The sequence below is a fragment of the Pistacia vera genome, unplaced genomic scaffold, assembly GCF_008641045.1.
Source record: "Pistacia vera cultivar Batoury unplaced genomic scaffold, PisVer_v2 Contig40, whole genome shotgun sequence".
NCBI classification, from domain to species: Eukaryota; Viridiplantae; Streptophyta; class Magnoliopsida; order Sapindales; family Anacardiaceae; genus Pistacia; species Pistacia vera.
Window position 1 is genome coordinate 2,739,368 of NW_022196224.1, and position 25,298 is coordinate 2,764,665.

At 31.6% G+C, this 25,298-nt stretch overlaps 1 protein-coding gene across 1 annotated transcript; it reads left to right on the forward strand.

Annotated features, from left to right (window-relative positions):
- The first annotated feature begins 21,432 nt into the window (after positions 1-21,432).
- LOC116141715 (putative pentatricopeptide repeat-containing protein At1g69350, mitochondrial) lies at positions 21,433-24,144 on the forward strand. The gene has a single exon (XM_031427199.1). The coding sequence runs from the start codon at positions 21,599-21,601 to the stop codon at positions 23,861-23,863; it is 2,265 nt and encodes a 754-aa protein (XP_031283059.1). The 5' UTR covers positions 21,433-21,598; the 3' UTR covers positions 23,864-24,144.
- Positions 24,145-25,298: the final 1,154 nt, after the last annotated feature.

The window sequence follows — 25,298 nt, forward strand, 5'->3', positions numbered from 1 at the left end:
CATATTTGAGAAGAACCATGATGATATAAACTGAGTTCAATTTGTTGATATTTTATTTATTGATTTTTTAATTATCAATTCAATATAAAATGAACTTCAATATAGAAAATATATATTTAAAACACAAAAAAAACCAACAATAATGTAAAAAATATATATATAATAAACATACATGCGCAACGCAACTTGAAAATGAATATAAGTTACAGAAATTGCAGAAGGTCAATATAAATTTTGAGTTTAAATAGTTGATCTTGATACTATTCATATGATATTAAATATCATACACGATTCACTATTAAATACTGACATCAAATATAAAAGACATGTCTGCAAAAGTAATATCACTTGTACAAGGTGATGATTCTGAAAATATAATTAGACCATATAATATTCAGGTGATCTTCTCAAGTTGGATGAATGATTTAATAACATCTACCTATAATTGATATTAATAATTATACAGGTATAATTATTAATTTTATCTTAACACAACTTTGTATATATATACAATTTATATTTACTTTAAAATTTGTATAATTTAACACTTATTATTTCTTAATCTAATTAGTTTATTTTGTTAGAATAAATTTGTTTACAATTTATTTCAAAAACATTGAATAAATATACCCGCGCAACACGCGGACCCCATTTCTAGTTATTATAATAAGGATGAAGTGATCGAAATTTGCTCGCCGAAATTTATAATTTATTTTGTACTGCAGCAAATCATTTTCATGAAATCAGAGTCCTGTCCAGATTTTGAAGGAGCCAATAGAATGCTTTTTAAATAAATAAAGATTGATTTACAATCTAATCTTACAAACTTTCTCTCAAAACCTCGACGTAATAGCTCGTAAGAGGTCAACTCACAATTTGAGAGGTGAGACTAATAAGAGCTTGAAAATACATGTTTTGTTAGTGATTCAATTGGATTATTTGTGGAAAATGTGTTTTTATTGTGAAATTTGAGTTAATTATTTCATAAATATCTTTTATATGATCATAGGTGTCTTTTGAGTATTTGTAGGTTATAAACGATCTTTGAATGAAGAAGAATGAGGTTGATGGAATTTGTGACGAGTAGGAACAAACGGTGCAAGAATTGGATTTGAAATGAGGAAGCTATGATGCGTTGAAGATGAGACTTAAAACCTGGAAATTCTTCGAGATGAGCATGCTTCAATGTTTTCAACATAACTTGAGTTGTAGAAATCAGAATTTGATGATTCTTGTTGCATTGGAAAGCTTATTCAGAGAGATACAAAGCTTGTATTGATGACTTTTCCAAATTCTGAAGATTATAGACTCGTGGGATAGAAAGAACGATCGCTGTATCGACCATTTCTGTTGCCGTAGTGATGGATTGCGGGTCTGTTTAGGTTATTTTATTTTCCTAGTCTGAATCTGAATGGTTTAAGGCATTTAATTCTTTCCTAATTAACCTCCAAACCCTAGCACTATAAATAAGGGTCTTTAATTAGTTTTTAGGGAGGTTAGTGAAGGAGAAAGAGCGGCTACTATTTTGGAGATCAGAATTATTGCAGTTTTCGTTCACCAATTAAAGAAGTTTTTCTATTTTCTTTCTTGAACTCATGTTTGTTAATACAATGGTTGTTTTTATTACTGCAATTATGAACTAAAATTATTTTCTAGGGCTAAAGATGTAGCCCAATTTATGTATATGTGTTGATTTTATTGTTATTAATTTTAATTGAGCATTAGTTGTAAGTTTTATTATTGTGTGTAATGCTTTCAATTCTTAAGGGCCCGAGAGTTGAATGATTTTATGGGTTGGGTTGAGATCGAGAGATGAAACCTGATTAGTGTAAGGTAATAAATCTATAGATTGAGCGAACACTAGAGATAAGTTACCGCGATTTATGAGGTTATGGTAAATTTCATAGAACTTAATGATCTCTTAGCTTCTAAATCCACATTAGAGATATTTTGGGTTGTTGCTTAAGGGTTAATTCGCTAATTGTTCGAGAGAAAGTTAGAGAAATATTAGGGAGTTTGGCCTTTAGAATAAGCTTAATTACGTTAGCAATAATTGTCAATGCATAGGAATAAATTAGTGTGAAATTTGTGCCCTAGGTTTAGTCTTATTGATCTTTTTACTAAAGTATTAATACAATTCTGCTTTTGTTTACTTTTTAGTTTGTTTTATTTTTCATTAATTCATTCTTAAAATTCGGTTTCATCGAATAGCAATAAAATAAACTAGTTTGGTACTTGGTAGGTAGTTCTCTTGAGATTTGACACTCGTTTACTCGAACTTTTCTACTTGCGCAATTTCGTACACTTGAGAATAGCATGTCAAAGACCCATAGCGAGCAAGCAAGACCTATTTGTGAGTTGATCAATTGTGAGTTATCATGTCGGAATAGTGAGAGAAAATTTGTGATATTAGGTTGTAAGTGTAGTGCTAACCTCTTCAAATATATAAATAAGAGTAAAAGACATGTTCCCACCCAAGGTTTGGCAAAATGGCAAGTTTCCACCCTAGGTTTCATAAATTTCAGATTCCCACCGTTAAATTAATAGCAAATCATTTAATGTAACGGTTAAAGGGTAAAGTGGTCATTTGTATTGTATTCAATCAGAAATAAAAATGAAAATTTCAAAATAACCCTTCATATTGAAAATTTCTCTAACAAGCACTCAATCTAGCCTAATTTCGACATTGTCCGTGCTATTAGACTCTAAGGGAAGGCGTTGGCCAAATTGTCTTGGGTAGGGGTGAGCACGGGTAGCGAGTAGAACCGAAATTTGCGGGTAAAACCAGAATCGAAACTGGCATTGTGCAGGTAGGTTTCAGTTCCATTTTTTTGGAACCGACACTGTGCAGTTCTAGTTCCTGTTCCTACATGTGGAGGAACCAGAACCTAGAAAAAAGAACCTACAGCGAGTACCCGGCTTGGAACCTGCAACGGGTACCCTGTTTTGGAACCTAGGTTGAAATGAAATATTTGTGAAAAATAGAGGGTCTATTGTAGTTTTACATATAAAAAATTTTAAAATGGAAAAAGTTAAATTTTTACAATAACCTAACTAAATAAATATACAATTATACTTATTTCATATAAACTACTCCATATAAAAAACTTTAATATATTATAATATATCAATATTAAAGTTTTGATTAATTAAGTGTATAATTGGAATTAGGACCAATTAAAATAATTATTTTTGAATAAAATAGTATATTTGATTGAATAATAATATAATATTTAGTTATTTACTTCAATTATCAAGTTCTAAGTACGTATATATACAGTAAATTAGTAATTAATTAATTATATATGATAAATTGATAAACATTAATACATTACTAGTTAAATGATTACTTAATCAATTATAACATTACATTATAATTAAATGATTACTTAATTAATTATAACATTACATTATAAATAAATGATTACTTAATTAAATAATTATTTAATTAATTATAAAATTTCATTATAAACATTAGTACAATACTTAATTAAATGATTAGAAATTTAATTAATTATAATATTACATTAAAGATTTATAGTATCATTACTTAATTCATTATAACATTACATTATAGTGTGATTACATAATTAATTATAACATTACATAAATAAATGATTACTTAATTAATTATGACATTATATTATAAACATTAGTAATTTACTACATTAATATAATATTTAATTAAATGATTAGAAATTTAATTAATTATAACATTACATTATAAATTTATAGTATGATTACTTAATTAATTATAACATTCCATTATAAACATTTGTACAATACTTAATTAAATAATTAGAAATTTAATTAATTATAATATTACCTTAAAGATTTATAGTATGATTACTTAATTTATTATAATATTATATTGTAGTATGATCACATAATTAATTATAACATTGCATAATTAAATGATTACTTAATTAATTATGACATTATATTATAAACATTAGTAATTTTCTACATTAGCACAATACTTAATTAAATGATTAGAAATTTAATTAATTATAACATTACATTATAAATTTATAGTATGATTACTTAATTAATTATAACATTACGTTATAAACAAATGATTACTTAATTAATTATAATATCATATTATAAACATTAATACAATACTCAATTAAATGATTAGAAATTTAATCAATTAAAACTTTTCATTATAATTAAATAATTACTTAATTAATTATAATATTATATTATATTATAATCACTTAATTAATTATAACATTACATAGTTAAATGATTATTTAATTAATTGCAAATTTATAATATTACATTATAAACATTAGTAATTTAACATTACTTAATTAAATGATTAAAAATTTAATTAATTATAACATTACATTATAGATTTATAATATGATTACTTAATTAATTATAATATTCAATTATAAACATTAGTACAATACTTAATTAAACGATTAGAAATTTAATTAATTATAATATTAAATTATAGATTTATAGTGTGATTGTTTAATTAATTTAATTAATTGTTTGTGTTTTGATTTGATTGAGGAATTTTATGTGAATTGTGATGAATTGATTGAATTCAAGTGTTGTCTAGAAATTAGATGATTTATGAGTCACATTGGACACAAATGAATGAGTAATCAAAATTTGTTAGGCGTGAATTTGTAAACTTTTAAGATATTTTTGTCATTTTTTAAACTAAAAGGGGGGTACTTGATTTTTTATAGGGTACCGGGGAAAGGAACCTGAACCTGCATTTTAGGTTTCGGTTCCTTGAATTTGAGAACCTGCACTGTGCAGTTCCTGTTTTGGTTCCTTTTTTGGGAACCTGCACTGTGCGGTTTCGATTCCGGTTCCCTCGAAAAATGCAGGGCACCCAGAACCGCTCACCCCTAGTCTTGGGCCTTTTATCAAACATGGGGAGTGCCGATTCAATAATTTCGATCTTCAATGCTGGAATTGATTCAAAAACCCAGAAAAATCAACAAACAAACACTTCAAAAACAAATTCAATAGACCTCTAATCATCAATCTCCCCTCAAATCATCAAAATCAAACTTCAATCTAACCCAAAAATAACAAATTCGCAAAATCCTAAGGGAGGTGGCGGACATCATGATTCCGGCGATCGACAAGCAATTCAGGTTCAAGGTGTTGGGGGTTTATGAGAGAAGGTGCCAATGGAGAGCAAAGTGGGGTCAGCGCCAGTTTTTGACATTGGGATCGACCGGAAAAGACTTGGAAGCCCGCAGACCAAAATAAGGCGGTGGTTGGCAATTGGAGGCTCAATAAGGTGGGGGGTTATAAGGTTTTTGACTGGTAGGTTGAGAGGAGTAAAGTGGTGGAGTCAGGAGGTTTAGATGACACCGAAACAGGCCGTCGCTCATGGTGTTTTGGGTTGCTGGAACCAGCATAATTTGGCCAAAAGTTGGGGGTTAACGAGTAAATTTTTAATTTATTTTTCAAGGGCATTATGGTAATAGCCAACACCTATGTAATACCCACATTCAGAAATGTGGTAGCGATATTTTTTTTTTTGTCATAGTAAATATATTTAACTAGTTTTATAGAGGAATTCCATAAAAGTTTCAATAGGGGCAAAATGATAATTTCACATAGAATCACATGTTCAAGTGAAAAGTGAGTATGATAAATATAATGCATTAAGTGTGCTAGCCATGAGAATAGAGTGGTAGAAAGATTATGGAAAATACACGTGATGTGATGCCGAGATAAATACGTGTTTGTAAACTAATAGGAAGAAATTAAAGAATAAAGGTAAAATGGTCTTTTCACTCACAACTAGATGAAAAAATGGTGAGTGTAAGGAAGCAAAATAATGTGAAGAAGATGATACAAATTAGGGTAATTAGGTAAATGACTAAAGGACATAGATGAAATTTCTTAGAAAGTGTAAGGGCAAAATGGGAATATAAATAAATATATAGAAGTTATGCTTAGGAATTAAAAACCGCACAAAACAACACCCATAACGTGTTTACTGTAGCAGATTACTGTTCACAGGATAGTACTGTTCATCACTGTTCACTATTACTGTACATGCACTGTAGCAGTCAACTGTAGACTACTGTTCATCCGTGCACTGTTCACAGCTTAATTGAATTAAGGGTTAGATAAATCTAAAGAGTTTTAATCTAGAAAAATTCTAGAATTGATTCTAGGTTACGCTTGGTCAGCCTGGAGGGTGCGTTGGTCAGCCTGTTAACCGTTGGTTAGCCGTGTTAGGTGGTCCCGGTGGTGGTCCCGTACCTTGGTGGTCCCGTGATCTAGGAAAGAAACTAGAACTTTTGGGTTATAATTATTTTAGAGATGTCTAATTTCTTAAGGAGATTAGGAAGTAGCAGTAAGCGAGATGATAGTAGTAGTAGTAGCAGTAACGCTATTAGAATTAATAATCAACAACAAAACACTAATAATCAAGAATTAATGAAATCTATTAATACTCAAGAGATAAATATGGCAAAAATAGATCAACACTTACATAACTGGAACATACCACCAGTTAAAAAAGACACAATATATCAAATAGGTAGTTTTGAATTTATGTCAGATTACTCTATTAAAACAACAGAAGATACAATAATGATAACCGAAGAAAAGGTTGAAGAAATTCAACTTCTTTCTGAAGAAGCAATACACAGACATAGACAAAACAACTATAAATTTTTTTAGTAAAGTAGCAGTATAGTCAGTAACAATTATTTCGATTAGGACAAAATATTCCAATATTAGTAATATTAAGAGACGCAAGAAATTTAAACTTCAATAACTCTTATAGCAGTATTAAATTCCAATTTAGAAAGTGCTCCCGTTTATTTGACTGTTATCCAAACTTTACAGTAGGATTACATGATCCCACATATGTCTGCATTAACTATTATTTAAAAGCTTCTAATCTTACTTATCAGATAAAGCCCACCAGTAGCATTAATATATAGGATTTTTAAAAAGTTATGAATACCACAATAAGTCCAAAGCCATTAGGATGTCCCCACCAGGACATACAGTTATAATGGAAGCCGATAAAACAAAACATAAAACCTTTACACCAAAAAGATTAGCTTGGGATGAAATTATCAAACAAACAGATTGGAAATTAGAAAAATTATGCCCTCCAAAATCTTTATATGATCAAAATGTTCTGAGTACAACAATAATACAAGAACCAGACGATACAATAAATTAAAATTTAAAGAAACATCTTTAGAAACAAATCAACCCATAATTACTAACAAAAATCATAACAACCCGAGATGAAGAAATTACAACACCTAGCCTTTCTCAACAACTTCAACAAGTAATTTAGGAGTAAATTATTCCCCTCCTGTACCAAAACCTGCATACGAAAACACATCAGTCCACCTAGTTCACCACACAATCAGAATATTAGGAAACTATAGTCATCAACACAATAACAACCTTTTGAAATAAACAAAGAATTATTAAACAAGAATTCTTACAATTTATAAAGAAAAACGACAATATTCTTTACAAAATTTAGTCAGAAGAACAAATACCCTTGATCTGAATGGTACATACACACAGAAAAATTAAAACAAATATTTATTTCTTTAATTGGTTAGAAAATAGAAAGTTATCAAAATTTAAGTGAAAAGAAAACTATATTGTTACCACTAAGCGACAAAAATTGGGCAAACAACAACTAATAAAACTATTACATCTGTCCATCCACCTTTAGAAGAAATTAAATAAGACATCAACAAGCAGAAAATATAGCATCACCATTTAAGAATTAATAGAATTGATGATGATCAAAAGCAACCAACTTTAGAGACATAAAATATTCAACATCAAAACAATTACTCTAATCAAATTCTCCACACCATTAGTCAACAAATAAATAGAATAGAAGATAATACTACCCACATAATTACAAAAATTTCAAAAACCCCCGGAAGGAGATACAGAGATTTCAACAAATTCACCAACTTTGGAAATTCTACATCAACTTTAATATCAACTTCAACACCCCTTTATTCACAAAAATATGTTAAACCATTTTTTGAACCCTTTGATATTCCAAGAGAATAATTATTAAACTCAATAATCACAATACTATTTTAGAAAATATTAGTAAAAAACTTAGCGAATTATCTTCCAATCAAACATTATGTCCTTACCGAATCCGACCCAATAGAAGAATTAAATCAAAATTTTCAAAACCTATCTATTAATAAATGAGAATAATATGAGATATCCCAAAACTCGAAACTATTACCCAAGACTTCTTTGCCAGATATGCAATATGAAGATATATCACAACTAGCAGATCTTCCTACACTGGACAGGAATATGAATGGAATATAGACGATTAGCTGAACATCAAATATAAATATTTTACAAGAAATCTATGGCGCATTAGCTCATAATCACATGACAACACTGACATCAATCAATCGCAAAAATATTAGTCTCAGGATTTACAGGAATGTTAAAAATTGGTGGGATAATGATTTACCAGAACAAATCACATAACATCATATACACGCAACAAAAAAGACTAGGAAATCAAAATAGAAGGTACTAGGCAAGTAGAATATGAACATGAAAGAGGAATGCTGTACCACATTAATTTATGCATAACCAAAAACTTTGTAGGAGACCCACAACTTTCAGAAAAAATCACAAGAAATATTAGCTAACTTAAGATGTCCAACCATGGCAGATTTAGATGGTACAAGGATATGTTTTTACAAAAATATTCACAACAGACTGTAGGAAACCCTATTGGAAGAAAGAGTTCCTAGATGGTCTACCTAGATTATTTAGTCAAACTGTCAAGAATGCATTATACAAAAAACATGATGGCAATATACCTTATGAAGACTTAACCTACGGAGATTTAATTAGTTTTATTACAACGAAGCTTTAATAATTTGCACTGATTTAAATTAAAGCTAAATAAAAATGAATTAAAACATAAGAAACAGAATTAAGTGGATTTTGTAGTCAATACGTTATGAAATATTACCTCCCTCTATTAATACAAAAAAGATAAAAACAAAACATATAGAAAAACTTATTACAAAAAAGATTACAAATACAACAAAAATCTTATGACAAACCTTATAAAAGAAAAGACTTCTAATAAGAAAATATCTAAAAACCCTATCACATGTTGGAAGTGTAAACAACAAGGTCATTACGCAACTAAGTGTCCTATGAAAAATCAAATCAAAAAATTAGAAATAGATTCAGAATTAAAACAACATTTTACCCCTCATTATAAAGCCTAAGTCAAGACAATTCTGACAAAGACTTTGACACAAACTTCCGTAAATCTTTCAAATCCTCTAGATATTAAGAGTCGGTCTTTACAAAATTGCAATAATAGTATCCAATGAAATCAATAAATATGATATCAACATCTAGACCTAGTCAATAAGTTATTACCAAATCAAAAATTTTTATTAGATATTATTGACAATACAGGAAAAAGATATTAAGAGAATATTTATAAAACCAAGAATTAATTTTATCCGAAGAAACAAAAAGATGTAGATTCTATAACTTAAAAGACATATTAAAAAGATTTGACAAACCAACACAGTTACTTTAAGTGATTTACAAGAAAATCAATATTTTGAAAAATCAAGTTAAGAATTACAAAATGATAATATTGAAATCAAAACATTTTTTATGTTTAAAAGCCTCCAAGAAACATAGGACAATCATCAACTTCAAATCAGGATTACAGATTAAAGAAACTGAAGAAGCATTTATTAATGAAATTTCTAGAATTCAATTTCAAAAATGGCATGTTTACAGGATATCAATATCATGAATTAGATATCATTACACAAGCCCTAGTTGACACTGGAGCAGATCAAAACTGTATAAGAGAAGGATTAATTCCAACAAAAATTATGAAAAAACAAAAGAGAGATTATATGGAGCAAATGGTCAACAATTAAACATAATTATAATTATCTAATGCCATATTGTATCAAAATTTTGTATTAAAGTACTTTATTTTAGCAAAGATTAGATCAAGACGTTATATGGGTACACCTTTTATCTCTCAATTTACCTTTTAGTGTAACCAATAAAGGAATTACAACCAATATTTTGGACAAGAAGTAACATTTGAATTTGTCAATCCACCATTAATAAAGATTAGTAAATTAAAAATTTCATATCTAAGATAACACTATTACCAAATTAAGAGTCTAGAAATTGTCCCTACCAAAGAATGGCTCGATTATCACAAAATTTTGGATGCTTGCATTACAAAAACTTGTTTTCACTTTTTGCATTAAGATTTCAAAAGTTTCAAAATTATTTTCGATAAATGCAAAAATCAAAAAGTTTTCTAATTGTCTCTCTCATCACAAAAACTTTCAGGACACAAATTTATTAGGAAAGAGTGAGAGTGAGGAAAAGATGGGCACTCCCATCAAACCTAAAAAATACCAAAATCAAAGGCATCGTATGCGATGCTACACCCTCAACAACCTATTACCCCACAACAAAACCTCACAATCAAGATCAAAACCCTATAAACAGAAAAATATTATCACCCAACCAAACCGGTATACTCTTCTTGATGAAGAATCTGTTTCTTCATCTCCACCAGAAACTACCAACAGCCCTTACCATACCACCAACCTATACACCTTCCCCATCAAACCTGTTGACATTAATCCCACTTTTCAATACATGAAAAAGATATAACTCAATCAATTTGCATTGTTGAACCCGAATATTGGGACACTATGCAAGAAACTTTATCAAAAATTTTCCCTCCAGATTTTATTTTATTCCTGATGATTTATTAAAACAAGAACATTTTATGAATTTATCAGTTGATACTGATTCATAGAAATTACTCATAATCCTGATAGAAATGATCCAATAGAATTGCTTTTTCAAAATGCAAAATTAAAAAGGTTTAAGACCTCAGACTGGCGAACTGGAATTTATCAAGACGCCCATTTTCTCATCCTTCATTCCCCAGAATTTTCTTATAAAGATTATCAAAAAGCTTGGTTTCATACTTTCTGTTTAACTCATACAACACACTCCTGGTTTTTTATTTTTGACAAAACTTGTCCAAAACATTTCCAAAATGGTTCACAATGGTTTAATTTTTTGGTTTAAATGAAAAAATCTTTCCCCCTTCAGTTTTGGAAGGATATCTATTGTTACAAAAAATTTCAACAACAGTGAAGACCCTTTGCAGCCTTTTCCAGCAACTTCTTAATTGCTTGGATAATGGTTGGCAATTTCACATCACTACTCCTCCTCCTCCAAAATTCCGAGAATTACAAAGAAAATTTCTTATTAAATGGTGGCCTAGTTTTTCCATCCAAAATCTTAGTCCACCAGCTGTGCAAGTGTGGCTCTCTCAACACCTACAGTTATGTCAGCCTCAACAACTCAACATTTTTGACTCAAAAATCCAGACTCCTTGCTGAGTTGGCTCAATGTCAAACCCTCAAGATAGGACAAATTATTATGCTATTGGATCTTCAACATCTCAAAAGCAGACTCGGATAGCACCAAATCACCAAGCGATCAAGATGAGGATGACTATTTTGTCATGTTCCAAACCAGATCAATTAGAATTCAATAAAGGTTGACGACTCAACTCTGCATAATTCAGTCTCAAATTTCAAAAATTTCGGCGCTGACAAGATTCTTCTCCAAGTTGACTTTATCTCTTGCCCAGAACAAAGTTGTCAAGATTTTTTGCAAACATTTAAAGACTTCAAGACTTTCAAAGCAATCCTTTCACGTGGCTTTTGCAAAGATTTTCAACAATTTCAAGACACACTTTGTCAAGCTCCCCTGCACACAGCAAGACTTTTCAAGATAACTTTTATGAACCTTATCAGTTTGTCTGATTTCCAGCAGATCATCAATAATTCAAGACCGTATCCAAGACAGCTCATCACTATCAATTCAAGAAAATTCTTCTGAATCAATGAGTGAGTCGGCACAAGCCTCTGATGATTGTGATTGCATGGGGCCTGCTACTGTGCAATGAAATCAATAATATGATATCAACATCTAGACCTAAGTCAATAAAGTTTATCACCAAATCAAAAGAATTTTATTAGATATTATGACAAAAATACAGGATGAAGACATTAAAAGAGATATTTATTAAAACTCAAGAATAATTTTATCCGAAAAACAAAAAATGTAGACTCTTATACTTAAAAGTATATTAAAAGATTTGACAACCCACACAAGTTACTTTAAGTGTTTACAAGAAGAAATCATATTCTGAAACATCAAGTTAAAGAATTACAAAACGATAATATTGAAATCAAACAGATTTATATGTTTAAAGCCTCAAAAGAAACTATAGGACAACCATCAACCAAGTAGAATTAAGAAACCGAGAAGCTTCATTAATGAATCTCAAGAATTCAATTTCAAAAATGGCATGTTTACATTAAGATCAATATTATCATGAATTAGATATTATACACAAGCTTTAGACACTGGAGCAATCAAAACTGTATGAGAAGGATTAATTCCAAACAAATATTATGAAAAGACAAAGAAAGATTATATGGAGCAAATGGTCAACAATTAAACATTATATAAATGATCTAATGCTCTTATTTGTATACAAATTTTTGTATTAAAAGTACTTTTATTTTAGCAAAAGATTTAGATCAAGACGTTATATTAGGTACACCTTTTATCTCTCAAATTTACCCTTTTAGTGTAACCAATAAAGGAATTACAACCAATATTTTAGGACAAGAAGTAACATTTGATTTGTCAATCCAACATAATAAAGGATATTAAATTAAAAATATTTCAATATTAAGATAAACACTATTACCAAATTAAGAGTCTAGAAATTGTCCCTACAAAGAATGGCTCGATTATCACAAAATTTTGGATGCTTGCATTACAAAAACTTGTTTTCAACTTTTTGCATTAAGATTTCAAAAGTTTCAAATTAATTTTCGATAAAATGCAAAAATCAAAAAGTTTTTCTAATTGTCTCTCTCATCACAAAACTTTCAGGACACAATTTTTAGGAAGAGTGAGAGTGAGGAAAAATGGCACTCCATCAACCTAAAAACGATCCAAAATCAAGGCATCGTATGCGATGCTACCACCTACAACAACCTATTACCCACAAACAAAACCTTCACAACAAGATCAACCCTATAAACAGAAAAATATTATCACCCAACCCCGGTATACTCTTCTTGATGAGAATCTGTTTCTTCATCTCCACCAAAAACCCCAGCCCTTACCATCCACACCACCTATACACCTTCCCCATCAAAACCTGTTGACATTAATCCACTTTTCAATACATTGAAAAAGATATAACTCAATCAATTTGCATTGTTGAACCCGAATATTGGGGACAAACTATGCAAGAAACTTTTCAAAAATTTTCCCTCAGATTTTTATTTTATTCCTGATGATTATTAAAACAAGAATTTTATGAATTTATTCTAGTTGATACTGATTCTAGAAATTACTCATAATCCTGATAGAAATGATCCCAATGATTGCTTTTTCAAAATGCAAAATTAAAAAGGTTTTAAGACCTCAAGACTGGCGAACTGGAATTTATCAAAGACGCCCATTTTCTCAATCCTTCATTCCCCAAGAATTTTCTTATAAAGATTATCAAAAAGCTTGTTTCATACTTCTGTTTAACCAACAACACCTCCTGGTTTTTTATTTTTGACAAAACTTGTCCAAAAACATTTCCAAAATGGTTTCAACAATGGTTTAATTTTTTTGGTTTAAATGAAAAATCTTTCCCCCTTCAGTTTTGGAAGGATATCTATTGTTTCAAAATTTCAACAACAGTGAAGACCCTTTGCTAGCCTTTTTAGAACTTCTTAATTGCTTGGATAATGAGTTGGCAATTTCACATCATACTCCTCCTCCTCCAAAATTCCGAGAATTACAAAGAAAATTTCTTTAATGGTGGCCTTTTTTTTTCCATCCAAAATCTTAGTCCACCAGCTGTGCAAGTGTGGCTCTCTCACACCTACAGTTATGTCAGCCTCAACAACAATCAACATTTTTGACTCAAAAAATCCAGACTCCTTGCTGAGTTGGCTCAATGTCAAACCTCAAAGATGGACAAAATTATTATGGCTATTGGATCTTCAACATCTCAAAAAGCAGACGGATAGCAACAAATCACCAAGCGATCAATGAGGATGACTATTTTGTCATGTTCCAAAACCAGATCAATTATGAATTCAATAAAGGTTGACGACTCAACTTCTGCAATAATTTCAAGTCTCAAATTTCAAAAATTTCGGCCTACAGATTCTTCTCCAAGTTGACTTTATCTCTTGCCCGAAGCAAAGTTGTCAAGATTTTTTGCAAACATTAAGACTTCAAGACTTCTTCAAAGCAATCCTTTCACTGGCTTTTGCAAAGATTTTCAACAATTTCAAGACACACTTTGTCAAGCTCCCCTGACAACAAGCAAGACTTTTCAAGATAACTTTTATGAACCTTATCAGTTTGTCTGCCATTTCCAGAGCAGATCATCAATAATTCAAGACACGTATCCAAGACAGCTCATCACTATCAAATCAAGAAAATTCTTCTGAATCATGAGTGAGTCGGCACAGACTCTGATGATTGTGATTGCATGGGGCCATGCTACTGTGCAATGAAATCAATAAATATGATATCAACATCTAGACCTAAGTCAATAAATGTTATCACCAAATCAAAAGAATTTTTATTAGATATATTGACAAAATACAGGATGAAGACATTAAAAGAGAATATTTATTAAAACTCAAAGAATTAATTTTATCCGAAGAAAAACAAAAAGATGTAGACTCTTATAACTTAAAAGATATTTAAAAAGATTTGACAAACCCACACAAGTTACTTTAAGTGATTTACAAGAAGAAATCAATATTCTGAAACATCAAGTTAAAGAATTACAAAACGATAATATTGAAATCAAAACAGATTTATTATGTTTAAAAGCCTCAAAAGAAACTATAGGACAACCATCACCTCAAAAGTAGAATAAAAGAAACCGAAGAAGCATTCATTAATGAAATCTCAAGAATTCAATTTCAAAATGCATGTTTACATTAATCAATATTATCATGAATTAGATATTATTACACAAGCTTTGTAGACACTGGAGCAGATCAAAACTGTATAAGAGAAGGATTAATTCCAACAAATATATGAAAAGACAAAAGAAAGATTATATGGAGCAAATGGTCAACAATTAAACATTATTAAATGATCTAATGCTCATATTTGTATACAAAATTTTTGTATTAAAAGTACTTTTATTTTAGCAAAAGATTTAGATCAAGACGTTATATTAGGTACACCTTTATCTCTCAAATTTACCCTTTTAGTGTAACCAATAAAGGAATTACAACCAATATTTAGGACAAGAAGTAACATTTGAATTTGCAATCCACCATTAATAAAGGATATTAGAAATTAAAAATATTTCAATATCTAAGATAAACACTATACCAATTAAAGAGTCTAGAAATTGTCCCTACCAAAGAATGGCTCGATTATCACAAAATTTTGGATGCTTGCATTACAAAAACTTGTTTCAACTTTTTGCATTAAGATTTCAAAAGTTTCAAAATTATATTTTCGATAAAATGCAAAAATCAAAAAGTTTTTCTAATTGTCTCTCTCATCACAAAAACTTTCAGGACACAAATTTATTAGGAAAGAGTGAGAGTGAGGAAAAGATGGGCACTCCCATCAAACCTAAAAACGATCCAAAATCAAAGGCATCGTATGCGATGCTACCACCTCAACAACCTATTACCCACAAACAAAACCTTCACAATCAAGATCAAAACCCAACAGAAAAATATTATCACCCAACCAAACCGTATACTCTTCTTGATGAAGAATCTGTTTCTTCATCTCCACCAAGAAACTACCAACAAGCCCTTACCATACCACCAACCTATACACCTTCCCCATCAAAACCTGTTGACATTAATCCCACTTTTCAATACATTGAAAAAGATATAACTCAATCAATTTGCATTGTTGAACCCGAATATTGGGGACAAACTATGCAAGAAACTTTATCAAAATTTTCCCTCCAGATTTTTTATTTATTCCTGATTATTTATAAAAACAGAACATTTTATGAATTTATTCTAGTTGATACTGATTCAATAGAAATTACCATAATCCTGATAGAAATGATCCCAATAGAATTTCTTTTCAAAATGCAAAATTAAAGGTTTTAAGACCTCAAGACTGGCGAACTGGAATTTATCAAAGACGCCCATTTTCTCAATCCTTCATTCCCCAAGAATTTTCTTATAAAGATTATCAAAAAGCTTGGTTTCATACTTTCTGTTTAACTCACAACACACTCCTGTTTTTTATTTTTGACAAAACTTCCAAAAACATTTCCAAAATGGTTTCAACAATGGTTTAATTTTTTTGGTTTAAATGAAAAAATCTTTCCCCTCAGTTTTGGAAGGATATCTATTGTTTACAAAAATTTCAACAACAGTGAAGACCCTTTGCTAGCCTTTTCCAGCAACTTCTTAATTGCTTGGATAATGGAGTTGGCAATTTCACATCATACTCTCCTCCTCCAAATTCCGAGAATTACAAAGAAAATTTCTTTAATGGTGGCCTAGTTTTCCATCCAAATCTTAGTCCACCAGCTGTGCAAGTGTGGCTCTCTCAACACCTACAGTTATGTCAGCCTCAACAACAATCAACATTTTTGACTCAAAAATCCAGACTCCTTGCTGAGTTGGCTCAATGTCAAAACCCTCAAGATATGGACAAATTATTATGGCTATTGGATCTTCAACATCCAAAAAGCAGACTCGGATAGCACCAAATCACCAAGCGATCAAGATGAGGATGAACTATTTGTCATGTTCCAAACCAGATCAATTATGAATTCAATAAAGGTTGACGACTCAACTTCTGCAATAATTTCAAGTCTCAAATTTCAAAATTTCGGCGCTGACAAGATTCTTCTCCAAGTTGACTTTATCTCTTGCCCAGAAGACAAGTTGTCAAGATTTTTTGCAAACATTTAAAGACTTCAAGACTTCTTCAAAGCAATCCTTTCACGTGGCTTTTGCAAAGATTTTCAACAATTTCAAGACACACTTTGTCAAGCTCCCCTGACAACAAGCAAGACTTTTCAAGATAACTTTTATGAACCTTATCAGTTTGTCTGCATTCCAGAGCAGATCAATAATCAAGACACGTATCCAAGACAGCTCATCACTTATCAACAACTTTATCTTTTTCCTGTTTTGCATTAATGTAACGGATTCAAATGTTTTTGAAATCCGGTCTGTTGTAGTATAATAGAGATCACTTCAGTTGTAAGCGTCAAGTTTTAGAAGTTTTTTAGAACAAGTTTTAGAGAAAGTTTTTAGAAGTCACAAAAAGTTTTAGTTTTAAGTTTTCAAACACTTTGAGAGAGAAAGTTTCCTCTCGTGTACAAATCATCAAAGCAATAAAGACTGTAAGTTTCTTCATTACATTCAATTTATTTTGACTCAATTTACATTCATTCATTTATATTGTTTTTACTTTAATATTTGACTTGACTTGACTTTTCTTTCAAATATTTTGCATTTACTTCATTCATTTTATTATCTTCATTCAATTACTTTGTGTTTTAAAGATCGTTTTAAAGATCCTGCTTTATATGGTATCAGAGCCAGACTTCCATCTCCAGTGCTTGGGTTCGAGTACCGTGGCTGTCAACCCCATGCATAAATTCAGACTGGGCGTACCAGCTGGGTCGTGGGGGGAGGGGAATAAGGTATTTGGTCCTTAACTGGACAGGAATCCTTTTCAGTTCAATTTACATATACATACATATATATATATATGTATATGTATATATATTAATATATATATATAATATATATATATAAATTTATATTATATTATATATATATATATATATATTATTTTATTAGTTATAGGCTTCAATTGACAAAACCTAGCCATTCTCATCTGTTGAGCACGCCACCTTCATCCATTTTCTCTCAAGCTTCTTCATCAAATTCAAAGAGAATTCATAGGGTTTAGCTTAATTTTTGTAGATTTTCATCCTAAAGCATCTAAAGGTAAGATTCTAGCACAAAAGTGTGTATTTAAGCTTTAAGTTTTGAATTTTATGTTTTTACATGATTTAGTCCAAGAGGAAAAAAATTTAGCAAAGGAGTTGAATCATTAGTGTTGTACAAATTTCAAGTAAGTAAACCCAATCTAAGCTTTAATTTGAGTAGTATATGTGTAAGTTGATTCTTGATGTTTGTGTATGATGTATGATAAGAAGTATTGGCTGTTAGATGCTTGTTTGATGGAAAATAATGTGTAGAAGTTCAGCCAAGATGAGTAGTTATGTAGATGTGATGTTTGGTTGAACCTTGGATGAAATTTGAAGAGTTGATGTTGGAATTTGGAAGTGTTATTCGGCCAAAATAGGGGCTGAGTTTTTGTTGAATTTCCTTCCAACTTTAAGGTATTTGGAGAGATGTGGAGGTGTCGCCAGCCATGTATTTATATGTGCATGTAAAGTGTTTGATGAAATTCAAAAAGAAATTCTCATGAATTTATCAATATTGTATAAGATATTGTTGATATGAAAGAATTGATGTTAAATGTGTATTAGACTTGACGAAGTATAAGTTTAAGTGTTTAAGAGTGCATTTTGTTATGCCAAAATTTAGAATAACACTTGGTTATGTAGTTCAATAAAGAATGGCCTTTGTGTATGGTTCAAGTTGCTTGAACTTTTAGCATTAGTTTGAATGCAGATTGTATTTATCATTGAATTATGGTTTTGAAACTTATGACTTTAGAAAAGTGATGGCAAATTGCATATTAAATTGTTGCAATAGTGTAGTATTGATGATAGTAAAATTGTTGATTATATATATATTACAATATGCCACAATAAATTGTCAAGCTGTATACTTGAAATTAGAAGGATCATTCAAAGAATGGCTTGGCCAATAGGAATTGTTGTTTCTTGTTTTGGATTGTTATAAACAATATGAAATGTGATTTTATTGTATAAAGAATAGAAAGTTTTCCCAATTTAGATATCAAAAGAAACATCAAAGAAATAAAAGTTTGGTTTATGAATTAAATACATGACATTTTAGAAATTGATTGGTATGAGTAAGTTATCATGCCTTATTATATATACAAGCTATAAATTATACTAGAAGATTTTGAAATATGTTGTATTGGCCAAAAGTTTAGTTAAGAATGTTAGAAAGAAATTAGAATTTAGCCAAAGTATATTTTGTGCATATGTTAGATTGTATTTACAATGATTATATGGCAATATAGATTAATGTATAGAATGTAGCCAAAAGAAAGAAGAAAGAAGGGCATGTATAACATGTTGATGGCCATATTAGAATGTAAATTTATGGCATTAAAATTTGTATTTAGAAAGTGGTACAAGCATGTTTGTAACATTAGAAATTTAGAGAGTAGTTTGATGACATGGTTATTTGATATATATATATATATTAGGCAAGTTAGTAGACTTACACAATACTATTTGTGGCATAGATTTTTATAGAAGAAATTAGATTGCCCAAAATGTAGAATTCATTCCCTGGTTGAATTGTGCCGTTTTAATACCTCACTAATAAAATTATAGAAGAGTAGAATTTGTGAGAGATAATGTAATTGTGTACGTGTACATTTTACATAGCATGATAGAATTGAAGAATTACAGAATTATGTAGAAATTATAGAATCGCGTATGTACACATGATGCATAGAATTCAGAAATAAAGAATAAAATAGAAAATGTTTAAGTTAAGCATGTTACTAGAATAGAACTTTGGGCTTTCCAGAAAAATATAGAAATAAAAGCCTTAGAATTAATAGAATACATGCTAGAGTCAGACACGTATTTTGGGATCATGCATAGACAGCATATAAATACATGACATAGCATAACATGTATTTCAGAAATTTTAAAATTATTGGAAAATGTCTAGCTAGTTATTTTTCAGATTTACAGAGCATGTTTTCAGAGGGCTGTTGCAATGGGCAACCTGTGAGCATTCGCTGTGTTAGTTAGTGGCGACAGAGATGCAGAAGTTTCCCACATGCACGCTGCCATCAGTGAGCGGCCTCAGAATAGAAAACAAAATTTGTACAAGCCGTTAAAAATGCATGTGGATGAGCACTATACCCAGAAAGAATTTCAGAATACACTCACACGGCCATGGTTCCAAATCCATGCCTCAACCTAGTCTGATCAGCAAACCAGAACAGAATACAGAAAAAGAAAAAGAAAGAAAAATAGAATAAGAAATAGAAAACAGAACGAATTTCAGAAAGAAAGGAAAAAAATTTCATAAAGAATTAGAAAAGAATTTTCAGAAAGAATACAAACATGATCATTTGCATATGCATCAGACATTTTATGTACATTGCATTTTATGCATTTATGCATAGATTAAAGAGTTTATTTTATTATTGCGTGTCTTACTAGCCAAGAAAAGAAAATAGAAGCCCATAAAAATAGAGAAGAAAAGAAAATAGAAGCCTACAAGAATAGAAAAAAAATTAGAGATATACAAGAAAGGAACAGAAATTAGATATATGCTAGAAAAGAATAGAAATTAGAAATATGACAAATAGCAAAGAAACTTAGTGACTTGTTGAGTAGAGAAAGAAACAGAAAGATATAATCTAGCAGAGAAGAGAAATAAAATGATAAAGAATATCACAACACTAGAAAGATTTAGAAAGATTTGAGAAAAATAGAAGACTGCTAAGTAGTACGCCTGAGAATAAAGAGAGAAAGCAAGCAGAAATTTAGAAGCAATACAGCAAAAACGAGGACAGCAGAGTAAGAGCATAGTTAAATTTGATTTACTTACTAAACATTTATAGCTCACCCCGTTGCTTTCTTTATTTTTGTAGGTATTAGATTGTAGCGGTCGGGAGACGTCAAGCTGGCGAGAGGGTTGCACATATTATCTCAATGAAGGAATTAATGTGGATTTATATATGTATTTTTGGTAGTAATAATATTTAGAGAACATCTTCACGCTTTTCGGTTCATTAGAAAATGATTCTTATTATTTTTATATATATGAGAAATAGTCATTGTGTAATAGTATTTTATAGTTGGATTAAGAATAAAAAATTTAGACGAACACCCTTTTTAAGCTAGCAATTCTCTGGATTCTCTCTATAGGATACTCAATGAATGCTTACCTAGTGAAAGATTACAACCTTTTTAGGAACCTAAAAATTACCATTGGTACTGGTTTATGGGTGGGAATTTGCAATATATGAAACCAGGGGTGGAAATTGAATTTTGCCAAACCTTGGGTGCAAACATATCGTTTACTCTATAAATAAAAAGAGAACAAAAATTACAAGAAGACAACAATATTTCGGTACAAGGATATGAATTTTGTAAATCGGCATTGCCAATTCGAATTCTGTAATAGAAAGCCAGTTTCAAAGTCCGATCATGACTAATATCATTCTGAAATCTTCCGAGCTTTGTCTTCTCTAGGCACTGCTCTAACTTAACCTCAGTTTTTAAACAGAATCCTGACTCTGGTGCACACAAACAAAAATAATGACCCTTTACATGCCCTTGTTCCGGTCATGCACTACCTTAAGAACTCTAACTCAACTCCATGCCCACCTTTTGGTCACTGGCCTTCACAGTGACCCACCTGCCTCCAGTAGGCTTATTGAGTCCTATGCCCGAATGGGTACCCTTCAATCTTCAAGACTTGTCTTTGAAACCTTCACAAAACCTGATTCTTTCATGTGGGCTGTACTCATCAAGTGTTATGTGTGGAACAATCTCTTTGAAGAAACCATTTCACTCTACCATAAAATGATATACAACCACGGCCTTATTAGTAACTTTATATATCCATCGGTTTTGAGAGCTTGTTCTGGTTCTGGTAATCTGGTTATTGGTGGAAAAGTTCATGGAAGGATAATCAAGTGTGGATTTGATAATTATGATGTTGTTGAGACTTCACTTGCAGGTATGTACGGTGAAATAGGCTGTTTAGACGATGCTAGGAAAGTGTTTGATAAAATGTCAGTGAAAGATGTGGTTTCGTGGAGTTCCATTATTAAGTGTTGTGTTAATAATGGGAAGGTTGATGAAGGGCTCGAGATATTTCGTCTGATGATTATTGAAGGTGTTCAACCGGATTATGTGACGATGCTTAGTGTGGCTAAGGCTTGTGGCGAATTGTGTTTTCTGAGACTAGCGAGTTCTGTTCATGGTCACGCATTGCGGAAGAAGATTGAGATTGATGGACCATTGGGTAATTCTCTTATTGTAATGTATAGTAAATGTAATGATTTGTCAAGTGCTGAGAAGGTTTTTGTCACGTTGAAGAAAAGATGTACTACTTCATGGACAGCTATGATTTCTTGCTACAACAGAAGTGGTTGTTTTCGAAAAGCTTTAGATGTTTTTGTTAGGATGCTTGAGGTTAGAGCGAAACCCAATTCAGTAACAAGGTCAACTATCTTAGGTTCATGTGCAGGATTAGCTTGGCTTAGAGGAGGGAAGTCGGTTCATTGGCATATTATTATAAAAGATATGGAATCCAAGTCTGGTTATTTGGGGCCAGCATTGATTGAATTTTATGCTGCATGTGGTGAATTTAGCAAATGTAAGAAGGTTCTTCATACACTTGGAGAGGGGAATATCATATCATGGAATATGCTCATATCACAATATGCTCAGAAAGGATTGTTGAAGGAGGCATTGGCAGTCTTTGTACAGATGCAGGCACAGGGTCTAATGCCAAGCTCATTTAGTTTGCCAAGTTCTCTGTCAGCTTGTGGAAATATGGGTTTTTTGCAGCTTGGGCTTCAGATACATGGTTACATCATTAAAAGAGAATTTTCAAATGAAGTTGTCCAGAATTCACTAATTGATATGTACTCCAAATGTGGTCTTGTGAATTTAGCATGCACAGTATTTTATGGGATCCAACAGAAAAGTGTTGTAACGTGGAATTCTATGATTTGTGGATTCTCCCAAAATGGCTTTTCAGTTGAAGCAATCAATCTTTTTCGTCAAATGTACTTGAACAGTCTTCAGATGGATGAAGTGACCTTCTTAGGTGTACTTCAAGCTTGCTCCAATTTGGGTCATCTTAAAAAGGGAAAAAGGGTTCATCAGATGCTCATTTGCTATGGTATAAGGAAGGATATTTATATTGACACAGCACTAACTGACATGTATGCTAAGTGTGGAGACCTTCAAACGGCTCAAAGAGTCTTCAGTAGCATGTCGGAAAGGAATGTGGTATCCTGGAGTGCCATGATCGCGGGTTATGGAATGCATGGTCAGCTAAGGACGGCCATCTCACTCTTCAAGCAAATGCTAGAATCCGGAATAAAACCCAATGAAGTTACCTTCATGAACATTTTATGGGCTTGCAGTCATTCAGGTTCTGTGGAAGAAGGGAAGGTTTATTTTAACGCAATGAGGGATTTCGGAGTTGAGCCAAACTCAGAACACTATGCTTGCATGGTTGACCTTCTAAGCCGCACTGGTCATATCGCTGACGCATATCAAATGATCCACTCGATGCCATTCCGTGCTGATGCTAGCATTTGGAGTACTCTTCTTAACGGGTGCAGAATCCACCAAAGAACAGATATGATTAACATCATTGAAAACGACCTTTCAGATATTCGTACAAGCGATACTGGATGCTATACTATGTTATCTAATATATATGCCGAAGAAGGAAACTGGAATAAGTTTGGGAAGGTGAGAGCAGTTATGGATGGTTCTGATCTACGGAAGGTCCCTGGATACAGTAGGATTGAGCTTGATACTGAGAATTCATTGGTTTAGAGTTGGTAATATATTTCAAAGAGTGAGGAAATTTACAGAATTTTAGCAAATTTTCAAATTTGCACTTGAAAATTTAAATACACCAAAAGAAAGAGTTTGATGACTGACAGTAGTGTATTTCCCATAGAAAGAAATAGTCACTTACAGCTGCAAGCTGGCGATTGCTCTGGGAAAGACCAATACCAGTAATCTCTTCCCTTTCTTCTGATTGGTCTTTCTTTCCCCGGAATTGTCCAAAATCATAGGTAGAGTGGTTGTTACACAGAGTTTTGACTCGGTTTCATCATGTTGATGCGAGATTTTGGGCACCAACTAATCAATACGTGTGCAACGTTGATTGATCAAAAAGCACACGTAAAAATGAATATGTAAAGAGAAATGAATGCTATCAGAACTTTTAAAGTGGTTCGGATGCTAAGGTAGCAAGCCCTACGTCTACTGATTTGTATTGATAGTGAGTGTGGGTCAGGTCGCAACAGCGGACTGACTTACAAGAGGTTTAGAAAAAAATAAATGAGTTGTTTACAGGAGAGAGAGAGAGAGAGTTTTTGTAAAAAATGGTCGAATCCCCTTAATGAAGGGGTCTTCTTCTTCTTATATCAAGCTGAAGCGTGTAATCATCATTAAATCTTGGGTTGGTGTGATTGTCAGGATATAATCCGGCTTTATGTCCCATCACCTTCTTCCTAAACTGACTTCGCACGGTTTATAGCAGGGAAATGGACGCGTGGGAGCTTCATATCGTTTGGTAGGCCTGACGTGTGTTTGATGTTCTGAGGGGAGCAGGTCATCCTCCACGTGACCCTCCCACGTCAGTCCTTGCTTTCCCAGGCATAACACATCATTTTATGAATGGTGTGTTGAGGTTATGGAATGGAAGTACCCCTTGTTACTCAAGTCTCCATCAAAGGTCGGTCTTATTCTGATGTACTTTCATTTGTACTATGGTATTTACATGGACCTAAAACAGGGATGAGTAAATATATTCTGTGACAAGTAAAAACCACGTGCAAAAGGATAGAGTACCTAGACTTGTAGCGTTTTTCTGCTGCTGCAAAGAGTTTTAGTTCCTGAGGATAATTTGTTAGCCCCTGAACAACCAGACACGGTTAGTAGAATTATTGTTGAAAATCATGAAACATGTTCCCAGAGGTTTTTTCTTGATTAAACGCGGGCTGTACTTAATACTTATCCATATACGGGAAGGTTCGATCATCCATATGTTTCCTTTTTATTTTATTGGATGGATGCAGGCATACAACTCTACATTTCATCCCAATTAGAGTTGACAATGAGTCGTGTCGGGTTTACGATTATACAGGTTGTGCTGTGGAAGCTTGAAAAAAGCACATGAACTGGCACGGCACAAAAAAAAAAAAAAAAATTTAAATAAAATACTAATCTATGTTTACAGTTAAATATATTTTAAGAATTT

What these genes read in the sequence shown, in the direction of transcription:
- LOC116141715 (XM_031427199.1), top strand. Translation starts at nt 21,599, where the DNA reads ATGACCCTTTACATGCCCTTGTTCCGGTCATGCACTACCTTAAGAACT.